Raw genomic sequence first — 22,681 nt, 5'->3', positions numbered from 1 at the left:
CTAGTAGCAATGCCTTTTGTCCTGAAAAGTGCTGTTATGTCTTGACTCAATAAAGATATATCTAAAGGAGGTTCCAGCTCTTTCCTTTGCTCCCTGCACCCCCTGACCCTTTGGAGCCGGTCTTAATGCTTATGTGGCAAACAGCTAGTGCCCTCTGCTGGAGAATAATCAATAGCACTGCTTCCCTGTTGAAATCAGAATTTAAAATTTTGGTAAAGACAGGAAAATACTCATTGTCTGCTCTAATCTATTATAGTCTATAATGATATTTTATTTTCTAAAAGCTTATAAATAAAACTGACATCCTGTCTAGTAATTAACAGAATAGTCAATGTTAACAAAGATTTTAAAAAGAATTTGAACAAAGCCAATGAATTCAGTGTACATTTAAACTATTTAATAGAGGTATTTGTTGTACATGTGGTTTTAGTTTAACATAAACACAACAATTTCTCTATGAAAAGACTTAACCTGAGTTGGAAATGAAATCTGAAGAAATTTTAATTCACAAAAATAACTCTTCAAAATATAAGCAACAATTGATCCGAATGGATGAGTTTCCCTGAAGTTCAGGGCTCAGACCCAGGACAGGAATGAGGGAAAACTCCTTGTAGGTCAAAAGCTCTGCTGAAGTCATAGGATTGCACTTGCGGGCCCTTCACCAGAATGAGCTTTCTCAAACAGCCCCGGAAGGAGGTCTTGCTGCTCAGGCAGTTTTGCTTTACATCAGCTGTTGGGAAAGAAGTCCTGGTTAATTTGGTTAAATGACGTGGACAACACAATAAGAACAAAAATAAACTCAACTGGTTTTTACATCAAAATTAGAATAATATTCTTCCACACATGTGGCTTCTGTGATAAGTCAATGAAAATTTAGCATGTAATAATTTAAAGGCATAGTTGTGTCTTAAAATGTCATAAGGTGTTTATCATTTGTAACAGTTACGTGGAACTTCTGAAAATTCATAATTCTAACCCAAAACTGATATGAGAGGATAAGATATGTATTTGTCTTCTAAAATGATTATCCACCCAAAAATGATTCCTTATAAGGGGACTCATCTAAGGTGACTTGCCTCAGTTAACCCACCCCACCCCCACCCCAGCTTCCTTCGCATCACATCCAATATTCTCCGAGTCTTACCTAATCATCAATTTACACGTGTGTTTTATTTTAATTTCCCAAGAACTTCCTAGGAAGTTATTTGAAATAGCCTTCTAAAATGGTAAAGGATTTATTACCCAAACAATGTATTTTTCTTAATGCCTAGTCTGTATCCATCTGAATTAAGACTTCCCCTAGTAACAAAGCCCTGGAAAGTGAAAGAGCAGAGCTGTCACCCGTACATACCGGGATAGCCGCCAACATAAATGGGATTGTTGGTGTCCACTGAGGTGGACTGGATGTGTGGACTTGCAGCATGAACGGCGTTCCCATCCACGGCCAGCACCACGCGGTGCTTGCTTTTGTTCGCCTGCAGCGTGTGCCATTTTCCATCACAGAGAGTATGGGGAGCTTTGGGCTCGTATGTGGCTGTTATCCTACCAGCGCCATTGTTAACATGAAACAAGAGCTAAACAAACGACAGACACAGCACGTATCTTAGTGAAGTTTTCCATATTTAAGGAACACAGCCCATGTCTATAAATCACTTTAAGTGGATAAAATCTAGCCTTTTGCCAACAAGGAGAGCAAACTAAGAAATAAACATTCGTTTTTAAAAATAGCCTCAAAGAGTTCAGATGCTATCTTATCCTTGAAATTTCAGGAAGGGCAAAGGACACCTCCCATGGGAACAAACTGAGCCACCACCTAACTTAGCATTGTGTCCTCAAATCGATGCTCCCTTTTCAGGACAACAGGAGCTGATGGATTCACTGAGGGTGTCAGGGCCTAGCAGTTGCTAGCACCTATGGAGCAACATTTACCAACTCCATCTGACAAACTATAGATGCTCCACCACAACCACAACGAGTGGTAGCAAAAAAAAAAAAAACCTAAGACTTGAGAGAGATGTGAGGGGAGAATTATAAGTATACTGTTGTAGGGTTCTTATGTTGTATGTGAAGCTACTCAGTATTATTTCAAGGTAGATGTGACACAGATGAATATGGTAAACCCCGGGACAACCACTAAAAATGTTTTAAAAGAACAATAAAATAAGCCTGTAACAGTGGTAAAATACACAGTACATCAAACATTACTTTTTTTTTTTTTTTTTTTTTTTTTGCAACTATTACAATGTGGAGAGCGGCTACAGCGTTTGGACAGGTTCAAGTCTGGGACTAATGAGAGGGCAGCATATTCTTTGTGGCAAAGCCTCGTGCAAGTCCCAGCACAATTATAGCCAAAGGCTTCTGTTGTGAGCTTGACCTTATGGTCTGAACCTGTGGTCTCACGTGGCTGAATGATATGGGCTGTGGGAGGTGCAGCAAGTAAACATAGCTTGATCAGGTGCATGTAATTGAGTAGATTTAAAACCTGCGAGAATATTGTAACCACGTCCTTACTTTGCCTTGTGGAATCTGACTGTAAAATAAAGCCTTGGCTGGCAGGCTGTGGCGCTGTCTCTCCACCAGAGAAGCAGTATCCCACCTAGACCCAGCTTTATTCTCTTGTCTGTCTTTTCTAATCCTTCACTGCCCCCTCTCAGGATCACCCATGGCTGTGCTGGCTTGTCACATTACACTTCTGACAACATATTCAGATGTCACATAATTTTCAAAATCCTTTTGAAGTACAGATGAGAAAAAAAAAAAAAAGTTGGCTATAAGCCACAGGTAGAGAGCAGCAATATGATGTAGAGGCAGTTTTGTTTGGACATGATGGTGAAGTAAGAAGGACAAGAGGTGAAGCAAGAGATCAGATGACTTTCTTCTGTTCTCCCCACCCTCATTTAGGATCTACTAGGAACCAGAACCCCTGTGGGGAGTAAGAAGGAAATACTAGAAACAAGAGGTAATTTCGGGAGAATCTAGGTCTAGAGCACATGTGTCAAACACAAGGCCCGCGGGCCAAATCCGTCCCGCCAGGCCTTGCAATGTGGCCCGCACCGCCCTGTCATCACTGCACTCCGCTGCGTTTCCATCACAATGACAGTTTATGACTGTTCAGTAAACCATTCGGCCCGCGATTTAGGCTGGATTTTAGATTTTGGCCCCTTCTCTGATTGAGGTAGACACCCCTAGTCTAGAGCATAGAGACTTGTTCCTTGTTTTTACAGGAAACAGTAGCTCAAGAGCCAAGCATGTTAGTCCCAAACAACTTAGGTTGACCACAGTGCAATAGAAACGGTGGCAGAAATGGTAGAGAGAGGACCCTAGTTCACACCCTGACTCCCCGTGTCTTATGAGTGGCAGGACAGACATTCCCAGGTTTTCATAGGACCTTCTGGGGGATACAGAAAGTGGCCAAAGATGAAGAGGCAGCAGTGCCTATGACAGCTGGGATGGGAAGGCTGGTCTACAAGGGACATTGGCCCAATGTCCAGGAGCAATTCCCCTGCACTGGCAATGAGGAGACTTCAGACTGCTCCTACAGCCACCAGGCACAACTGGCCAATGCACAAATACAGGCTGTGACTGATGATCTGGAAAGTCCTTATACCTCAACAGCTGTCAGGAGAGACCAAGTGGAAAAGAAAAGGGCCAATTAAGGCTCCCTCCCTCTGAATCTAGTAAATAAAGCACACCCGAATCGACTTGGAGAGAGGAAGAATGAGAGCTGGCAGAAACTCTGAAGGAGACAGTTTTAAAACAGAAGAGACTAAAAGTACTATTAATTATTGAGATCATTTTGTTCCCAACATGAAGACTGGAGCCTGAAAAGCAAGAGCAGAATACTTATAGAAAAAAAAAATTGTTTTTTGCATTAAAAAAATTAAACTGTGGTACATCATCCCATGGAATACTCTGCAAATAAATAGAAATGAACCATTGGTACACACAACAACAGGCTAAACCACCAGGCAAGGAGGCTGAGTTGAAAAGACAATCTCAGTAGGACACATACTGCATGACTTTATTTGTATAACAATCCTGAAATAACAATTAGTTGTGGTTGCCAGGGGTTAGGATGCAGGGAGAAAGTCAGAGGGGTAGCTCCAGGGAGACTGTAGCAATGGTACAATTAAGGGTCTTGATTGTGGTGGGGGGTATCTGAAGCTACACATAGAGTAAAACACATACATGTATACCTGGCTCAACTTAAGCTCAGTGGATTGTGCCAATGCCAGTTTCATGGATTTGAGGTTGCACTAGAATTATGCAAGATGCTGCCACTGAGGAGTCTATGCAAAATGTGAAAGAGGACCTTTCATTGCAACTTCCTATGCATCTATAATTATTTCCAAATAAAATTAGAAAAAATGGAGCATCTATTTAGCAACTTAGTTTAAAATTGTTTGGGAAAATAAGTTGTATTATAGTTGCAGTTTTGCTTTGAATTCAAATTTAAATTTATACATTTAAATTTATAAAGAATTCTTGAAAAGTATTTTAAGACTAGATTCATGCACAGATAGGGTCCCTAGGTCTGGCCTTCAATCAGGACCAATAAGGTTCCCAGCCTACCTGCCTCCTCCTTCCCTCACTCCCTCAGCACCCTGCTGACCCCTGGTCGTCAGTGCATGTCATAGCAAGCGATTGAACTCCCGGTCTCCTGTTTGAACTGCTGAGGGGACACTTTGCGTATTAGCCTTTTATATATATAGATGATCTATTTTTTAATATCGAACCTTTTCTCCATTCCATTGAAGTGTGGGTCTAGGTATTTCTACTGTTTCTCAACCACACCTATCTCAGACCCCAGGGCAAAGGGTGACTTGATGGAGATGAGCACCTACCTTGCCATTCACAATCTCTAACCCAATGGCATCCACTTTGGCGCTGCTGATCCCCAGGAGGACGCCATTCTCTGAGGATGTACGAAACTCAAGTGTGATGTTCACATCTGAACGCACTTTGTAGCCTTCTTTGACTGAAAACCAAGGAGAGCCCGAGTTATGGGTGAGTCCTGCCCGGCCTGAGAAGCTCAGGTTGGAGAGACCCCACCGCCCCACAGTAGGCTGCATTGGCTGTGCATTTGGACTCCTGTCTGAGGTTCGGGAGACCTGGCTCTAGTAGTTCTTTCTCTGGATCCAGTTCTACGATTAGCAAGTGACCTCTCCCCTGTGAGCCTCAGCTTGCACATCTGTAAGATGAAGTGACGCTTCTAAAGACACACAATCAGTGGGGTTAGGCCAGACTCTCATCTAGGCAGGCCCATCCTCTCATCTAGAGCCACTCAGGGAAAAGGCAAGGGGATTTATCATCTGTGTAAGAATAGTCCATTTATTTACCCAATATCTACATATTGGGTATGACATCATTCACTGAGTATATTAGAGTTCACACAATTAAAAAAATTTTTTCATTAAAAATAATTATTGATTTGAGAGAGAGTGAGAAAGAGGGAGATTTGTTATTTCACTTATTTATGCCTTCATTGGTTGATTCTTGTATGGACCCTAACTGGGAATTGAACCTACAAAACGTGGTTTATCAGGACAATACTCGAATCAACTTAGCAACCAGGTGAGGTTTTTTGTTGTTTTGTGTTTTGTTTGTTTTTTTCTTTTTTAAAAATTTACTTATTTATTTTATTGATTATGGTCTCACATAATTGTCCTTATCCCCCCATTCCCATCCCAAACCCCTCCCTACATATGCTCCCACCCCTCTGTTAACCATGGCCACTGGCCAGGCCCATATGCATGCAAACAAGTCCTTTGGTTGATCTTTTCCCCTTACCCCCACCCTCCCCTACTATCCCTCTGAGGTTTGAGAGTCTGGTTGCTGCTTCTCTTTCTCTGGGTCTGTTTTTGTTCATCAGTTTACGTGGTTCATTATTTCCTCAAGATGTGTGAGATCATGTGATCCAAGAAATACCCTTGTAACCTAAACTGTGACAAGCCATAATGGTTATGCTGAGAGGCAAATGAATGTTTTTCTTTTTTTCTTTTTAAAGTGAGACTTAATTGAACGATTTTTTTAAATTCAGATGAATAACAAAGCTGAGCTAAATTGGGGATATTAGCAATAGTAGCAGGCAGTTGTTACCACACCCAGGGCTGAAGGAAAAATGGAGCAGGTGGAATTACCAGAGCGTGGAAGCACAGAGTGGAGGAGAGAAGTGTACTAGCTTCTCCCCTTCTCACTCCTGCCCCAATCTTCACCAGAACCTTCCTGGAAGCAGAGGGCAAAGTGGCCAGAGAGGTTAGTTCCCTATGGTTTTCTGAGTGCAAACGGAAAGCTAACCAGCAAATGAAGTATCTGAAATGAGGAGGCAATGCCAGATACATTACGAGGGCTGGTTCTAAGCCTCCAGGAATTTATATTCTAAAACAATTTAGAGATTTAAAATTCTTTGACTTCTAATTGATATTTTCAACAATCTAATTGGGGTTAACTTCTTCATCAAATCCAATTTGCATTTGGCTGGCTGGTCTGGATATTTTATGCTGTTGACTTCTGATTCAAAGGCTTTTATGAGCTTGGACAGGGGGAGCATGTCTTATATAAATGCGGGAGGTTACAGGTGAAAGCAGGGCTACATGTTGCCAGGAGCTGCATTGCCCCTGGGGTGGAAGCCTTTGTCAGGCCATCTGGGTGACACAGGAAGTGAGAAAGCTGTACGTTAGAAGTGGAGAAATCAGAATACGCTGGGACAGGTAACTAAATGGTATTGCTGCAGCCTTGTCCAATGGGTCCTGCCCTGTCATATGACTTTTGGGTCCATATCATCTTACAGGGCAAGAGAATCCCAGAGATGTCTTTTCAGATTGTCGATGATGCTTACCAAGAGCTGCATATCCACTTCCTTCAAAGAAAGTTCCTTCTTGGGCCTCTGCATAGCACTGGGCTACTGCAAAAGCAGACACCGGGCTGCCCTTGTCCAGCTGCTTGCTGTTCACTGTCACCTCCCCGATGCAAGCAGGGATGCTGTGGGTGACCTAAACCAAACGACGTGAGAGGGGATGGCAGAGAATATGACAAAGAGGGCAAGGCAACATTTCCCTATAGTTCCACAAAACACACTAAAATGTTAACATTTGATTTTTAAAATGGAATTGCCACATGAATGTCTAACTGAAAGCTTAGTTAGACTCTTTAAGTATCTTTGCTAGAAATGCAACATATGTATTTTCTATTATTCTGGATAAACATCATGGAAATTAAGAATGTTTTCTAATCTGTAAACACCAAGTCCCTGGACTTGCCCAAATTTCACTGAATCTAAGTAGCTGTGGAAAGACAAATGTTCATTAACTAAAAGGAGGGCTGGCTGGCTTCAAGGGGAAGCCCAAACACACAAACTAGGGATGTGGTTTGAAAGGTTTGCATCTTGCAGCCAAACTCCAGGTCCAGAACAAGACAATTTAAACAAAAACATGTTCCTCTAAACATAAACGAACAAAAATAAAGGTAACATGGGCCCCATACAGAAGACGCTGCTTACATTTCCAATGTTCCTGGGCCTGTAATCCGAGGGAAGGCCTCCCAGGTACAACTTTCCTTCCACATCCAAGGTGGTGCCGTCTCCCACCATGCTCACCAGCGGGGATTCCTGGCCATCAACTGACATGAAGCCCTTTCTTTTAAAGTACTCTGTCTTGACCTAGAGCAAAATGAAAACATCCATGATTTTTAAGGATGGGAAGACTTTAACAGATGTGTGTATGCAACTCTGTTCATTAGAGCTGCAATAACCTGACTGACATGCTAAAGGATGGCTCAGAGTTTTACCCAGCTGGCCTTGCTAAGAGACGGAGCCTGGCAGAAGATGGAAGAGGCACAGGCAGTGCATGTTTTAGAAAAGAAAGTGTGCCAGACTCTGATAAGAAAGCAGGTGCCATGATCTCAGGTTTGGGCTATCACACCATGGGTGGCTTAATTTACTTCTTATCAAGGTGAGAACATTTTGGGACCTTTCATTTATTCCACCAATGTTTGCTGAGTGCCTAATGAGGGGCCAGGCACTGAGCTAGGTCCTGGAGATATTTCAGGAAGCAGAAGAGGTCCCTGCCTGCAAGGTACTTACGTTCTATAGGAGAGATGGAAAACACAAAGCAAGCTAGAAATCCAAGGGAATAATGTCACTACAAGAGATAGAAGAAATAACCCTTGGAAAGAGTGATCAGAAGCTTCCTGGGAGCATACCGTGTGCCACTTGCCGTCACTGAGTAGCGCAGGGTGAGAGACCTTTGTCCTTCCTTTCCCAAGGTCAAACATGAAGTGGAGGTGGCCCCCGTGCAGCTGGAGCGTGGCGTAATCCACTTGGTTCTGGTGGGCCATGTAGTAAATCAGCCCACTGGAGGCAAATGTCCGGATTCTTAGCTGAAGCGAGAGCCTGGAGGAAAAGCAGAGCTCAGCCCGCAGAAAAGAAAAAGCTTTCCTCATGTTTACTTTCTAAAATAACCTCAAAGAGAGGATCCAGTAATCATTCCAACATTCATATTTGGCCTCTCAGGAGAGTATGGTTACTGCATGCCCAAATCTGCCAGGCACTGTTCTAGGAGCTGAGGCTGAGGCAGTGAACAAAGAAAGGTTTCCTTCTCCTATGAAACTAATCCCAGAAATATACCAGAGAGCTGAGATGGGTTGTGAGTCCTACCTCTTTCTGACAGCCAATTGATTGAAAGGCAGCACGAAATGGCTGCTTTGTGCGAGTCCAAACTGGTGAGCATTGGGGACATACTCTGGGGTTCCATCCACGACACACTGTTGCTGTAAGAGACACAGACTCTCAGCTGCACACACCTCCTAGAACTCCACTAACATATGCAGTTTTCCAAGAAGTAAACATCTCAGAAGCAATGGTATCAGAACACCAACAACCACAAATACATGTTTTCACTGATTTATCCTTTGTTTTTAAAGAATTTACTGGCCAGCCCTTTATCTGTCTACAAAGGCAATGGGAGTGTCTGTCTTTCCCCTCAATCCCACTCAAGTGGTGAGGGCTTGCTGCCGCCCACCTTCCCCAGCTCGGAAGGGCCTGGAGACATCGTTCCTGCGGGAGCAGCTGCAGCGCAGGCCTGGGGCATCACAAGTGCCCACAGGTGACAGCAGGACCTCCGAGTGTGAGGTCACTAATTCCCCATGGAGAAACCGAGAGGAGTCCGGCTGGAAGGGGCTCCTAGACCCCAGGGCAGAATGTGAGGAGCCAGAGAAGGTGCCTGGGCACCTGTGCCCCACAGGGCCCTCCACACACTGACCCCAAACCAGTGAGGCCTGGGACTCAGTTTCCCAGCTTGGGGTGGGCCGATGCTACTGTCCTGGACGCATACTGGGCCTGAGAAGGAATGCTTTTCCCGAAACTGTGCCAGCATCCAAATAATTAAGAGTGCGTGCTTTCAACCAAGGAAACGGAGAAATCACAAAAGGGAAGAGAAACTGAAAATTAGTAATGCCTGTTGTTAAGCATATTTGCTCAAAACTGGCTTTTCCTAGATTAATCAACTCCTTTTTTTTTTTTTTTAAAGCGACAGTGATATGTACAATGGCTTGCATTCAGTACTTACTTTCATATTTCTGACTAAATCCAAAGTGATCATGAATCCTTCCAGAAACTGTAAAAAGCTTGTGGATTGACAGCAAATGGGAGCGCCTGAGTCCTATACTCCATCCATACAAGCTGCGCCATGTCACCTGTGAGTTTGCTGAGGACCATACCCCTCCCTGCCCCTGCACTGATTTCATCACTTTAACTGTCCAGGCTCCTTTGAAAAGTGGCTTCCAGCTGGCTCTACCAATGGAGGGCCATGCTGGGAGGTTGGAGGGCAGGTGAATGGAAGAAGCTGAGTGTTTCCCCATTCTTCTGGCTCCCGTTAGCCTCCCTGGCAGGGCTACTCTTCTCTGTGCTTCCGTACCCACCAGAAGGCTGGCTCCCTCAGCAGTCCTGCCCCCCGACTGTCGGCACCACCTCCTCCCTTTCCATCACTGCTCCGGTGGACTCATTCAGCTTCCTCTACTCTGAAACGAGGCCCCCATTTTAATTTCCTCTGGGCTGTGCCTGATACAACGAAAGAAAGCCCTCCTTACTGGACGTGGTAGAGGATGAGGTTCTGGCAGAAGCTCACTGTCCTCTTCCTGACGATCCAGCCTAGGCCTTTCTGAAAGCAAGCAAGTGTCCAAGTCCACGTGTTCATAGCCAACTGCACCAGTGAAATCCAAAGGTCTAGAAACAAAGTGTTTTCAAAATTAAAAGATTGCAAGCTAACATATGAATCAATGTCATCTGCTTATTGAACAAATAAAATCCATTAAAAAATTAACAAAATTCTCTTTCACAATGACTAGAAGTCCAGATAGCCTTATATATTCTCGTTTGATGTTTCTGCCTCCCATCTCCCTGCATTGTTGTCCACTTGGCGACTCCTGAGCATCCTTCAAGAATTGGAATGTGGTCACCTCCTCTCTCAGCCTTGGCTGGGCTGCCTCAGGGCCAGATTCTGCCTCTGGCTCTCTCAGCACTGCACAGTGCCTTCAGCCAAACACTGATTCTTTCTTTCTTTAAATATATTTTATTGATTTTTTACAGAGAGGAAGGGAGAGAGAGAGAGAGAGTGTTAGAAATGTCGATGAGAGAGAAACACCGACCAGCTGCCTCTTGCACACCCCCTACCAGGGATGTGCCCGCAACCAACACACATGCCCCTGACCGGAATCGAACCCGGGACACTTCAGTCCGCAGACCGATGCTCCACCACTGAGCCAAACCGGTTTCGGCAAAACACTGATTCTTTCTTTACAGGTTTCCCTTTGCCAGAAAGTCACGAACCACACTTGTCAGAAGTTTCTTTACCCTGAAGCCTTGAAACATATCTGCTGTCCACACATACCCTATTGGTGCATGCCAAGGACATGGCCATGTACAGCACAGAAACGTTTCTGCCCTACCACAGTCCCAGCCTCATGGCTTTCAGGAACATAAAGATGCTTAATCAGTTACTAAGCAAACAACTGGATAAATAAATGTTGAGTGTACAAATAACTAAACCTACAGTCTGACATTCTACTTATTTTGAAAACCAAAACAATGTTTTATTGCAAATTTCAAATACTCCTAAGGGATTCTTTCACAAAGAAGGACACTAAGACCATGAAGGATAAGTCCTTGCTCAAGATCACAAGGCAAGTCAAGAGGGGAACTCCAGACTCCATGCTCAGTGCACATTTACTTTCCCCTGTGCAGACTCTGGTCTGCCCAGGTTCATGCCTGGCTTTCATCCCACCAGCACACTGACCACAGACACAGGGTGAATGGGGAAGAACAAAATGCCATGGGCACATGCTAATTCTCCTCTGCAGTATGAGCTCCACATGGGGGATGGTGACTTCAGTTCCTGCTGAGGCAGTTATAGTTTTGGGAGAAGCCATTAATAATCTGAAGCTGCAAGTAGCACATTGTAAAGGCTCCCTTAAATATGTGACCTCCAGACAAAAAGAAACTACCATCACAAAATCTCTAGTCTCTTAAATATATTTGACTTCTGCTGTTTATTGATAATTCTGTGGAACTAATGTTTGATGATATTTTTTAAAATTTGTGATGACCAGATTTATCCATTATTTTAAATCCATTTAGGAGACTTTCGTGATTCAAAAATGGGGTTCACTTCAGGTACTTGCAGAATTTTAGGCAATCTCAAACAGAAAAAATTAGATGGCAGATTAGTGTCAGTACTGAGTATTAAAAAATCCGGAAGTCACAAACATGCTGAGAGCAGTTATACTTACTCCATGTTAAAGATGAGGTTTCGGATACAGCCATGGAAGGACCTTCTCATCTGGAGCATCGCTGCCCCCTCACCCTCTGGAACCCCTCCTATGTACAGGTTGGACACATTTATTGTCATGCTTTCTGCCAATGAGCCCAAGTTCATTTCTACAGGCTTTGTCTCATCCAGTTGGACAGTGATAATTCTAAAAGATTGAAGAAGAAAATAAAAGAAATATAATACTTAATTCCACAAGTACGTATTAAATAATAAAAGTTCCCTGAAAATAAAATTTAACATTGTGTGTGAATAAAAAGGTGAATTGAAAGTTAAAACCTACAATTGAACATTCTCCAAAAATGAACGGAATGTTATTAGATACTAGAGGTCCGATGCACAAAATTCATGCATCGGAGGAGGGGGATCCCCTCAGCCCAGCCTGCACCCTCTCCAAATTGGGACCCATTAGGGGATGTCCGACTGCCCCAGGGATCAGGCCAAAACCGGCAGTCAGACATCCCTCTCACAATCCAGGACTGCTGGCTCCTAACTGCTCACCTTCCTGCCTGCCTGATCACCCCTAACTGCCTCTGCCTGACAGCCTGATTGCCCCTAACTGACTCCCCTGCAGGCCTGGTTACCCCTAACTGCCCACCTTGCCAGCCCAGTCACCCCAACTGCCCCCCACTGGCCTGGTTGCTCCTCACTGCCCCCCTCTGCTGGCCTGGTCACCCCTCACCCCCCTGTCAGCCTGGTGGCCCCACGTAGCCCACTGGTTAGTTGTTTGGTCATCCCTACCTAACCCGCCCACCAGCCGGGTCGCCCCACACAGCCTGCTGGTCAGTCATTTGGTCATTCCTACCGAACCCCCCTGCCAGCTTAGTCACCCCACGCAGCCTGCTGGTCAATCATTTGGTCACTCCTCCCGAACCTTCCTGCCAGCCTAGTTGCCCCACGCAGCCTGCTGTTGGGTTTTTACTGTGAGGGTATTGTGACCAGTTTGCATGTTACCCTTTTATTAGTATAGATTATTTAATTCAATTGCTTTTTGGAGGGCTTTTTGTTTTGTTTTGTTTTGTTTTTTTGTTTTTTACTTCTTTACCTGTAATAAAATGCCCAGTGTGTTTTTAAAACATTTGATCTATAGTTTTGAAGGGAAATATTCAGGAATGTTGATATTACACATTTTACTTATTCTTTACATTTTACCCTGTATTATTCAGTATCGATATAGTGCAATTTACTAATACTATTTGTCACAGAATTATTCCAGGGTAAAGATAATTTATACTGGGCCTCAGAAAATGGCACAGTTAAGGTTCAATCATGAAAATGCTGCAACTATGACAAAGCACATAAAACAATTCCAAAAAAGGGATTCTAGCCAGGTTCTAGAATTATTTTGTAAAAATTGTGACTGCTGTGAGAAACTGACTGCTAATGATGTCACAGTAATCACCCCAATCACTCATACGAAGAGGCACAACAAGATTCCTCCTGTGGAGCCTTCGTGAGGTCAACATGCCCTGGTTACACAAATACCTCCCGCTCCGTGTCAAGGAGACGGAGTGCTCCTGTCCGTCGCTGTACGTGCCCGTGGGGGCGTGCAGGAGAGCTCTTCTCAGGCCGGTCCCATCCCCAGGATTAACATGCACTTCAATGTGGCCTTCAACCAGCATGATGGAGAAGAAGTGCTGGAAAGATTTCATAGAGAATTTAATACAAAAAACACGACTATATGATTTTAAAAACTGTCCTCTTAGGAAGGTAATGTGGGTATATTAGCATCAAGTAAGCAATTTCTTAAAAATATCACCATCTAAAACAACCATTTTAAATGTTCTATATTACTTTCTACTCTTGACTCTTATATTTTATATTCTGTATTATGTTACTATCAAACACCATACCAAAGGTTTGCATTTCCACGTCATCTTCATACTTATTATGTATTGCCACATTATGTACCAACAAATAGATACATTGTAAGTCATTAATCTATATCTCCTTTTTCCCAGTGTTATTGATTGAGATATAATTCACATATAACACTGTATTAGTTTAAGATGTACAACATAATGATTTGACATATGTATATGTTGCAAAATGATTACAATTAAATTTAGTTAACACATGTGTTAGCTATTACAAAGAATGCTGCAATGAACATGGGGTGCAGATATCTTTTCCAGATAATGGTTTCATTTCCCTCCAATATATACCCAGATGTATAACTGGGTCATGCTGTAGTTCTATTTTTAATTTTTTGATAAAACTCTATAGTGTTTTCCATAGTGACTGTACCAATTTACATTTCCATCAAGAATGCAATAGGGTTATCTTTTCTCCAGAGCTTTGGTAACATTTGTTATTTCTTGTCTTTCAGATTATGGCTACTCTAACGGACGTGAGGTGCTATCTTATTGTGGGATCTATTCCTTTTACTGTTAAAAATTTAGGTCATTTGCCCTGGCCTGTGTTGCTCAGTGGTTGGAATGTGGGCCCAAGCACCAAGGGTCAAGGATTCAATTCCCAGTCAAGGGCACATACCTGGGTTCAGGTTCAATCTGGGGCTTATGCAGGAGGCAACCAATCAGTATGTCCTTCTCACATCAATGTTTCTCTCTCCATCCCTTCCTCCCTTCCACTTTCTCTAAAAAATCAATACCAAAAATATCCTTGGGTGAGGATTAACAACAACAATACTTTATTTATAAATTTTAAGATCATACATAATGAACATTTAACTTTTTTTCCTGTGAAATGATTTTTAATATTTGTAAAAGTGGGACTAAAGAGTTGAAGGTTTTGAAAATGTTTAAAGCTCTTCAAACGTTTAGTGACAGATTGAAAAGAGGTCTGTCCACCAGCAGAACTGCTAGCATTAGGTGACAGCATTCCTTTTTGCTGACTTAGTTGCAAATATTGATTTGCAAGTGGTCTTAAGACTGGTGGAGGCAAACAGACTGATGGTTCCTCAAAAAGGTAATCATATAATTATCACATGGCCCAGCAGTTCCATTCCTAGATATGCACCCAAAATAAATGAAAACAAGTACTCAAACATTTTTGCATGTGAATATTCATAGCAGCATTATTCACAATAGCCAAAAGGTAGCAACAACCCCAAATGCTCAGCAATGAACTAATTATGCTATGTACATACAGTCGTATGTTAGTCATGAAAAATACTGATTCATGCTATAATGAACCTTAAAAACATGCTAAGTGAAAGACATTGAAGATCACATGTTGTATGAGTCTTTTTATATAAAATATACAGAAAGACACTAAAGATCACATGTTGTATGAGTCCTTTTATATGAAATATATAGACTAGATAAATTAATTCACAGGTATAATAAGAAGATTCCTAGGGCAGGGAGAGGGTGAAGTGGGAAGTAACTGCTTAATGTCATAGGATGTTATTTTGGGTGATGAAAATGTTTTGGAACTAGATAGAGGAGGTGGCCTCACAACATTGTGAGAGCTCTAAATGTCACTAAATTGTTCACTTTAAAATAGTTAATTTTATTTTACATGAATTTCATCTGAAATGAAAAAGAAAAAAGTTGGTGGAACCCAGAAACCAATCTGGCATTGTTAGCCCTTCATCACGTGGCTTGTGAGGTGTTTCAGCCCTCTTCTGACACATGCATAATAGCTGTGTGAACTTGGGCAGGTTAACCAGGCTCTCTGAACCCATTTCTTCCTCAGCAAAGTACAGGAGGAGCATTCACTCTGCAGAGTGGTGGTGATAACTACACAGCAGTGTCTGTTAAGTGTCATCCAGAGTGGAGGACAGCACTCTGTAAGCTGTAGCTGCATGGTCTCTACTTCATTAAGGGGAATGTGGGTAATGGGGGAATAAGGACACATATATAACACCTTAATCAATAAAGAAATTTTTTTAAAAAGATGATTTATTAGCATTTGTGAAGGTTCTTCAGATGACATGGTCCACGCAAGTTTGAACAGAGGAAAGGGTAAATATTACCTATGCTACTAAAATGAAATATTAATATGGAAAACCAACTTTTCTCTCTTCTCCTATGCTGGTCCATTGCTTATCACAGGCCACAGCTACTTTCCACTGCTCCTTTCAATCCTACAATAATAGGTAACAAAATCCCACTTATGGAACAGTATTCTAAATAACTTCACAGAATTTCAGAACTTGCTGCTTTAGACTTAGGATGAAGAGTAACAACCATAACATGTAGAAGAGAACTCAGTATACACTATCTGAATAAGTTTAAAAAAAATTGGAGGTAGACAGCAAGTATCTTTCTTGTCAGTAGCCAGAAAAGAAACATGGATTATGCAACACAAAGAAATCACGGATTCATAAGGGAAAGATATTCAGCAATGGTCACTTTTACTTATTAAAAATTCATGTTCATAAACAATAACTGTTTACGACCAAGTCATTTCCATCCAGTTGTTCCCGAAGTCACTTCCCTGGGCTCATGGCTCGATAGCCTTTGAACTACTCACCCCATGGACCTGACGATTCTCCCCACGCTTGCCCAGGGCAGCCAGGATGATGCCACTGCTGCTTGTGGTGGCAAATGTTGCCAACAATTCCAATTCTGGTGACAGAGGCTTGGGTGGCAACTCAATGTAGCCGCCTTTCAAGAAGCTAACACTCCGGATGGGCTGGTCACAAAGGAGAGGGAACAGAGCGTCAGTCCATCACACACTGACCCGCCCATGGCGGAGGCCACTGCAGACTTGCCCCACCTCTTTCCTGTTCACCCCACTGCCTTAGATTTTATTACTTCATTGTGTTAATAACACAGTGGGCATATATAGAAACTTGTTCCAATATTAATAAACTGCTTCCCACCTCAAGGACACAGCCTTTTCTCACTCCATAGGAATTTCTGAGTAAGTCAAAGGTCGATCTGGATATTTCCAGGTTTTTGATACAGCCTACGTAGCTTTTGCTGGTGACGCCTCTCCTGTAGGGAAGGACATGAGAACATTATCGTTCCATTTATGAGAGAAGGGATGAAAATGGATCTATGAATAAGAAAGATCTATTTCCAAGTGTCCTTCTGCAGGAGTGTTCGGCCTCCCTCTAAGAGATATTGATGGTAAGAACTGCAGGTCTCAAACAAATGCTCTCATTAGGACTAAAGACAGAGAAATAATTTGTGTGTTTGACTATTTTGATAGCTACCTGGATAATATGGTTACATTTCAAGGGAAACTTAGTCGTTACAATTTAAACATATTAAAACACAGGCCAATAATAAGAAAGACAGAGCACTGTCATGAGGAAATCATACTGCAGAGATTATAATGCAGTCTCCATGTTCACAGAACATTTGCTCCATGGGGACAAGTGCAGGCAATTGTGATTTCCTAGGATTACAGGCCAGAGAAGTCATTGGCTGTTGTCCATACTGCATATTTGTGAACTTTGTTCTGAAGAAAATAATGTTACTTGGTGAAGTCTGGAATTATTCACAACCCTATTGTACACTTCAAGTCAATACCATATTTTTCATAAAAAAAGTTGCCACACTGCTGTGATGAATGGGGTGAGGCTGAATTGTGGTCAGGCTCTCATTTCTAAAACAGAGAGACTACTGAAGAGCTCCAAGTTACCATCATAAATATCAGCTAGTAACATGGTTTCCTGTTAGAGTCACAGCTCATTTTTCATTATCTCCGTGTTGAGCAATGAGCCGTGAATCACAACAATGGCATGATTTAGGGCAAATCTCAACTTTTGTGGATCTCAGCCTCTTCCATTGTCAATAAGGGGATGACCTTGCTCCCAAGTCCCTTCTAAGTGTGAGTCTGTGATTGGGGATATCTTCCTAGAAAGGAGGCTCTGACCTTTGACACTCACTGTTATTTAGGCAAAGCACAGATGAACTATGACACAGCTGGTTGCTACACCCCGAGCACACAGTGCACACCATGTCACGGAGTGATATCTGGAATCAGATTAGGAGACAGATTTTCAGCCCTAGCTCTGTCTTGGCGGAGTGGTAAGACCTGGGGCACCTGACCAATTCCCAGAAATTTAGGTGTATTCATTCCTAAGACTAGGAGAGGGGATGTGACTGCCATTGTAAACTATGTTCCTTGAAACTTTCAGAAACTTCTAGCACAAAGAAGGGGCTAGTGGAAAAGTGAATTCTGCACTGCTCAACCCTTAGCAACTGGATTGGCTGAACTTCTGTGCCATGTATTGAAATTGTGTATAAGAACTTGGCTTCAAGGTGGGGCAGTGCTACAAATACATCTTTGAAAATCACTGGGCTGGTTGACTCAGTTTGGACATTTAATGATCCCACTCCCTGGAAGCTATCTTGTCTTGACAGTGGGTCTCCAAAAAAGTTAGAGCTTAATTTTCCAATCAAAAATTATAAAACTGAGGACAATAAACCACAAAGTGTATGTAAAGTGTTAAAGTCACAAAGTTAAGCATGAATCAGTGTTATGAAAGGATTTAATTGCCTCTCTTCTCTTCCATCTTTCATCAATTAACTGATGCTGGTTTTTCAACTTTCACATAGGTTATTCATTCTGCTCACACAAAGAGAGAATCCAGAGAAATCTGCAGAAACATTGCTTTTTCTGAGTGTGCGTGTGTGTGTCTAGAAAGAGATTCTATTACTCTAAAATATTGAGAGAGGAGAATGACCTGTGATGGAAAGCAGGGTCTCCAAATATTGCACAGTAGTAATTTCTAGATGTTCTAAAAAGTATAAATATAAAATCATTAATTTTACTGCAAAAAAGCTTTATTCAATTCCAAATTAATATGACATAGAGTGGCTTGAATCAAAGTAGAAGTTATGGGTTAAATTGTGTCCTCCCTCAAATATGCTGAAGTTCTAACCCTTAGTGCAGTAGTTCTCAACCTTTCTAATGCCATGACCTTTTAATACAGTTCCTCATGTGTGGTGACCCCCAACCATAAAATTATTTTTGTTACTACTACTTAACTGTAATTTTGCTACTGTTAATGAATTATAATGTAAATATCTGTGTTTTTCAATGGTCTTGGGCTGTATAGCAGCGGTTCTCGACCCACAGGTTGAGTTTGAAGTAGCAATGAAAATGATTTTATGATCAGGGATCATCACAACATGAGGAACTGTATTAAAGGGTTAGGACATTAGAAAGGTTGAGAACCACTGCTTAGTGTTTGTGAATATAATCTTATTTGAAAACAGGGTCTTCACAGATGTAGTCAAGCTAGTATGCAGTCATGAGAGGAGGCCCTAATCCAGTATGACTGGCGTCCTTATCAAAAGGGAAATTTTGGACACAGAGAGACCCACCCAGAGGGGAGACAGTGTCTGCACACAGAGAGAGCATCCTGTGCATTCTGAGGAAAGCCTGAAGTTGCCAGAAGCTAAGAGAAGGTAGGATGGAGCCTTTCTCACAGGCTTCAGTAGGCAGCAACTGTGCCAACACCTTGATTTTGGACTTGTACCCTCCTAAATAGTGAGAGAACACATTTCTGCTATTAAGTCATCCAGTTTGTGGTACCCTGTTATGGCAGCCCTAGGAAACCAGTAGAGTTAGTTGGTAATTCAGAATATAAAAATTCTGCACTGTGGTACCATACCTTACAACTCTTGACCAAGGTAATCCACCCACATAAATTGGATCCTTATCAAGACGATTGAGGTCAGAAGATGCTCCTGGGGTTTCCCCTTGCTTGGTTTCCTTATAACTGGTGTTATACGCATCAACAACTGCTAGGAGTCCTAAAGGGGATTGAAAGGAATCTATGAGAAATGAAAGTCACTAGCTACACTAAAGTAAACCACAAACTTCTACTAACAAAGGCCATTTACAAAAGCATGTTCTTTTACATTCTGTCATTTTGACCAGAAAATGTTATTGACTATTCACTGAAGATCCTCTGTGCAGGTCAATAAATCCAGAAAGAAAATAAAATGGATTTGATTCTTGATTCCCAGTTGAGCCTTTGATGTTAAATAATACATTTGGAAAGCAATCTATGAATTTAATGTTCTTCTAGAAAAATATGAATCCTGATGCTTAGAATCCCAATAACTTTTTATTAGAGTATAATTTAAGAATTCCCAGAAAGCTTAAGTAAGTAAAAACCAGATTTTGGACATATTTTTTTTCCTATGAGGCCAACCAACATCCCATCCACTCAGCTGTGCACATACCTTGCTTCCGGTTCCGCTGGAAAGCGATTTTGTACCAGCTCCCATTGTTATAGCGTCGGTCTGTTACAAGGGCAAGAGGCCCAGAGCCCAGGTCAACTGTAACTTTCACCCTGCCATGGACCAGCTCGATGGATAAAAAGTCTTTCTGTAAAATTGAAAAGTAGTTATCCACGGCTGCATCATTATCACAAGATTTCCTTTTCCTAACTTAGGGATGGCAGAAACCTCCTGAAGACAGAGAAAGCTGAACCTGGACCAACAGCCAGAGGGCTATGCTATGAAACTCAGTGTTCACAGAGGCTTTCTGAAATACTACACATATATGAGATAAACTCATTATCAAAACCTACAATTCAGTAAGAGAAGTAGGATCTCCCTGTATCTGTTTCATTGAGCTTGACAAAGGTCTAGTTCTTAAAAATAAAACTAAATGATTGGGAGAAATCACCAGTACATAAGATAAAAAATGGGAATATGAAAATCCAGTGAATGGATTTCAAATAAGGCCAGAGTGGTCAGAGTGAACATAGAACAAGACATATTATTTAAGCCCCAAATTTAACAAATGTTCTATTGACATCTACAATGATGGGAAACCTATTTTCTACTTGGTGCTCTTCCAAAGCTTCATCTGTACTGATATAATAAATTATTTGAAATAGGGACAACATATGACATATATGGGCTTGTATTAGTAAATGCTCATAAAATAGTCTTAAACATAAATATTCTCATGGAAATCTAACTATATACACAGTGGGGCCAACTGCCCCATGGAGATTCTTACAGTGCCATTTGAAGCGAGGTAGAGAAGAAGCCCATTTGTTGAAAAGGTACTAAAAAGCATAATAATGTGTGTCACAGTAGTTCGTAGTGTCTTCTCCACAACAGAATACCCGCTCCCATCAAAATGGAAGGACGAGTCTTCATTCTCGGGGCTGCAAAACAGAGCAGCAAAATACAATCCGCCCTCAGGAAGGTAGTTCAAGAGAACAGATGTCACAGTTACCCAGTTCTCCCTCACAAAAATTACAGTAGAGCTATCATTTCCATAATCTGATGGCAGTGTAAATGATATCTTAAAATATGCTTTCCATGGGACTATGCAAGACAAATGCCCAGTTGCTTTATAAGGAAAAGAAAGTTAATATAGTCAGTATTCTCTGTTGGAAAAAAAAAAAAATCTCCAAAGGATGGATAAGTACTGTAAATATTTCTACTTATCAACTAGATTCCTATTTGTTTTAATTTCCTTTAATGAAACTATTCTTTGTCAATTCTAGTGCTTTCATGGGGAATTTTTATACTGGCATTTAACTAATATATTAGTGAAACTGGAATTATAATGGGAAATAAATAAGCACCATTGTACCAGAAAGACCATTACAAAGCAATAGACAAAGAAAACCTCCAAATTCTGCAGGATGAGCTTACAACAGAATTATATAAAAGAGACCACACCATTCTTTTTTAAATGTTATTTTTAAATTTAATCTTAGAGAGGAAGTGAGGAAGAGAGAGACACACACATTGATGAGTTGCCTCCCCCATGTGCCCTGACTAGAAATCGAATCCACCAACTTTTGGCGTAGGGGACTATGCTCCAACCAACTGAGCCACACTAGCCAGGGCAGGACCACAGCAACTTTCAGATCAGTGTGCTTTCTGGTCTTCCAGACTCAAAAGTCTGATTTGATACAATATAAAAATAACCCCAAACCATTCAATTACAAAGTAGTTTCATCTGGAATACATTGTTGTTGTGTTTTAAAATTCTTATTTGGAATCTCATGGGACTTGAGAGTGAAACTTGGATTAGGGTGGGTATTTATTTGTTTTATATGAATTTGAATTTTTCCCAGTTGAAAGTGCAATAATCCAACTTATTGGATAAGTGAGTACCAACTTATCTTTAAGTAGGACAAACTTACCAAACAGTAACATTATTTCCATTAACAAAATAAAATGATTGCAAACAAAACAAAAAATAGCAGTACTCTGTGAAAGCTGAGGTTTCATTTATTGCTTCCTGCAGTATAACTTTTCCTAAAAATTTCTGTTTTGTTCTTTTAGGAAATATACCTTCAAGGAAATGTGCTCTGCATAAACTCTTAGACTGACTTCATTCTCAGTTCTTTAATTCTTAAACATGTGGCTTCCTAGAAACATGTTCCATTGCTCTACTTCTTGGCTGACCATAGCTTCATGTGGCTAAGGACACAGACTCCAGAATCAGACTGCTGGGGTTCAAATCCAAATTCCCCAACTTACTATCTGTGTGAACTCAGAAAAGTTACCTAACCTCTCTGTGCTTCATCCCCTTTATCTGTAACCTAGGGATAATAATAGAACCTCTCTGGGAGAGCTGAACATGATTTAAAACCTGCAGAGTTCTGGACACAGTGCCTGGCACACAGCAAATATTCACTCCACTCTAGTTCTGATGATTCTGTTGTGAACAGGGGTCCTCCATGGGTCCCTATTTGGCCTATTAATAGCTGAGCCTCAAAGACTAAGCACCTTGCCCAAGGGCACACTCAAGTGCCTATATCAGCACTTGTCAGTGTGTTCTGTGTAACATAAGATATTATTAGAAAATAATACAGGGGTGTTGAGATTGGTGAGGTTAAATTATTAAATGCACTCTATTATATCAGTATATGCCAAAGGATTTTAGGTAGTTGTTCTCCTTTTGCAAGTGCTTTTTATTTCTAGAATCATAGAGTTAGGAATAAGAAAATACTT

The 22,681-nt window shown here is 41.5% G+C and overlaps 1 protein-coding gene across 1 annotated transcript in view; it reads right to left on the bottom strand.

Moving 5' to 3' along the window:
- Window positions 1-382: 382 nt before the first annotated feature.
- LAMA1 (laminin subunit alpha 1) overlaps window positions 383-22,681 on the bottom strand; it is a 130,762-nt gene continuing 108,463 nt past the window's right edge. Inside the window, exons 49-63 of the mRNA XM_036419056.2 lie at window positions 20,724-20,874; window positions 19,937-20,081; window positions 19,360-19,501; window positions 16,612-16,726; window positions 16,260-16,421; window positions 13,305-13,456; window positions 11,782-11,967; window positions 10,084-10,219; window positions 8,654-8,766; window positions 8,200-8,389; window positions 7,499-7,657; window positions 6,839-6,992; window positions 4,845-4,978; window positions 1,352-1,574; window positions 383-730 (exon numbers count right to left, since the gene is read on the bottom strand). Coding sequence (XP_036274949.1) covers window positions 570-730; window positions 1,352-1,574; window positions 4,845-4,978; window positions 6,839-6,992; window positions 7,499-7,657; window positions 8,200-8,389; window positions 8,654-8,766; window positions 10,084-10,219; window positions 11,782-11,967; window positions 13,305-13,456; window positions 16,260-16,421; window positions 16,612-16,726; window positions 19,360-19,501; window positions 19,937-20,081; window positions 20,724-20,874 — 2,323 coding nt within the window. The 3' untranslated portion in view covers window positions 383-569. The remainder of the gene's footprint in view (window positions 731-1,351; window positions 1,575-4,844; window positions 4,979-6,838; window positions 6,993-7,498; window positions 7,658-8,199; window positions 8,390-8,653; window positions 8,767-10,083; window positions 10,220-11,781; window positions 11,968-13,304; window positions 13,457-16,259; window positions 16,422-16,611; window positions 16,727-19,359; window positions 19,502-19,936; window positions 20,082-20,723; window positions 20,875-22,681) is intronic.

Source organism: Pipistrellus kuhlii, unplaced genomic scaffold (assembly GCF_014108245.1).
Source record: "Pipistrellus kuhlii isolate mPipKuh1 unplaced genomic scaffold, mPipKuh1.p scaffold_m20_p_6, whole genome shotgun sequence".
Classification (NCBI taxonomy): Eukaryota; Metazoa; Chordata; class Mammalia; order Chiroptera; family Vespertilionidae; genus Pipistrellus; species Pipistrellus kuhlii.
Note: the sequence above shows the minus strand (reverse complement) of the source record. Positions and strands in the feature narration are given on the sequence as shown.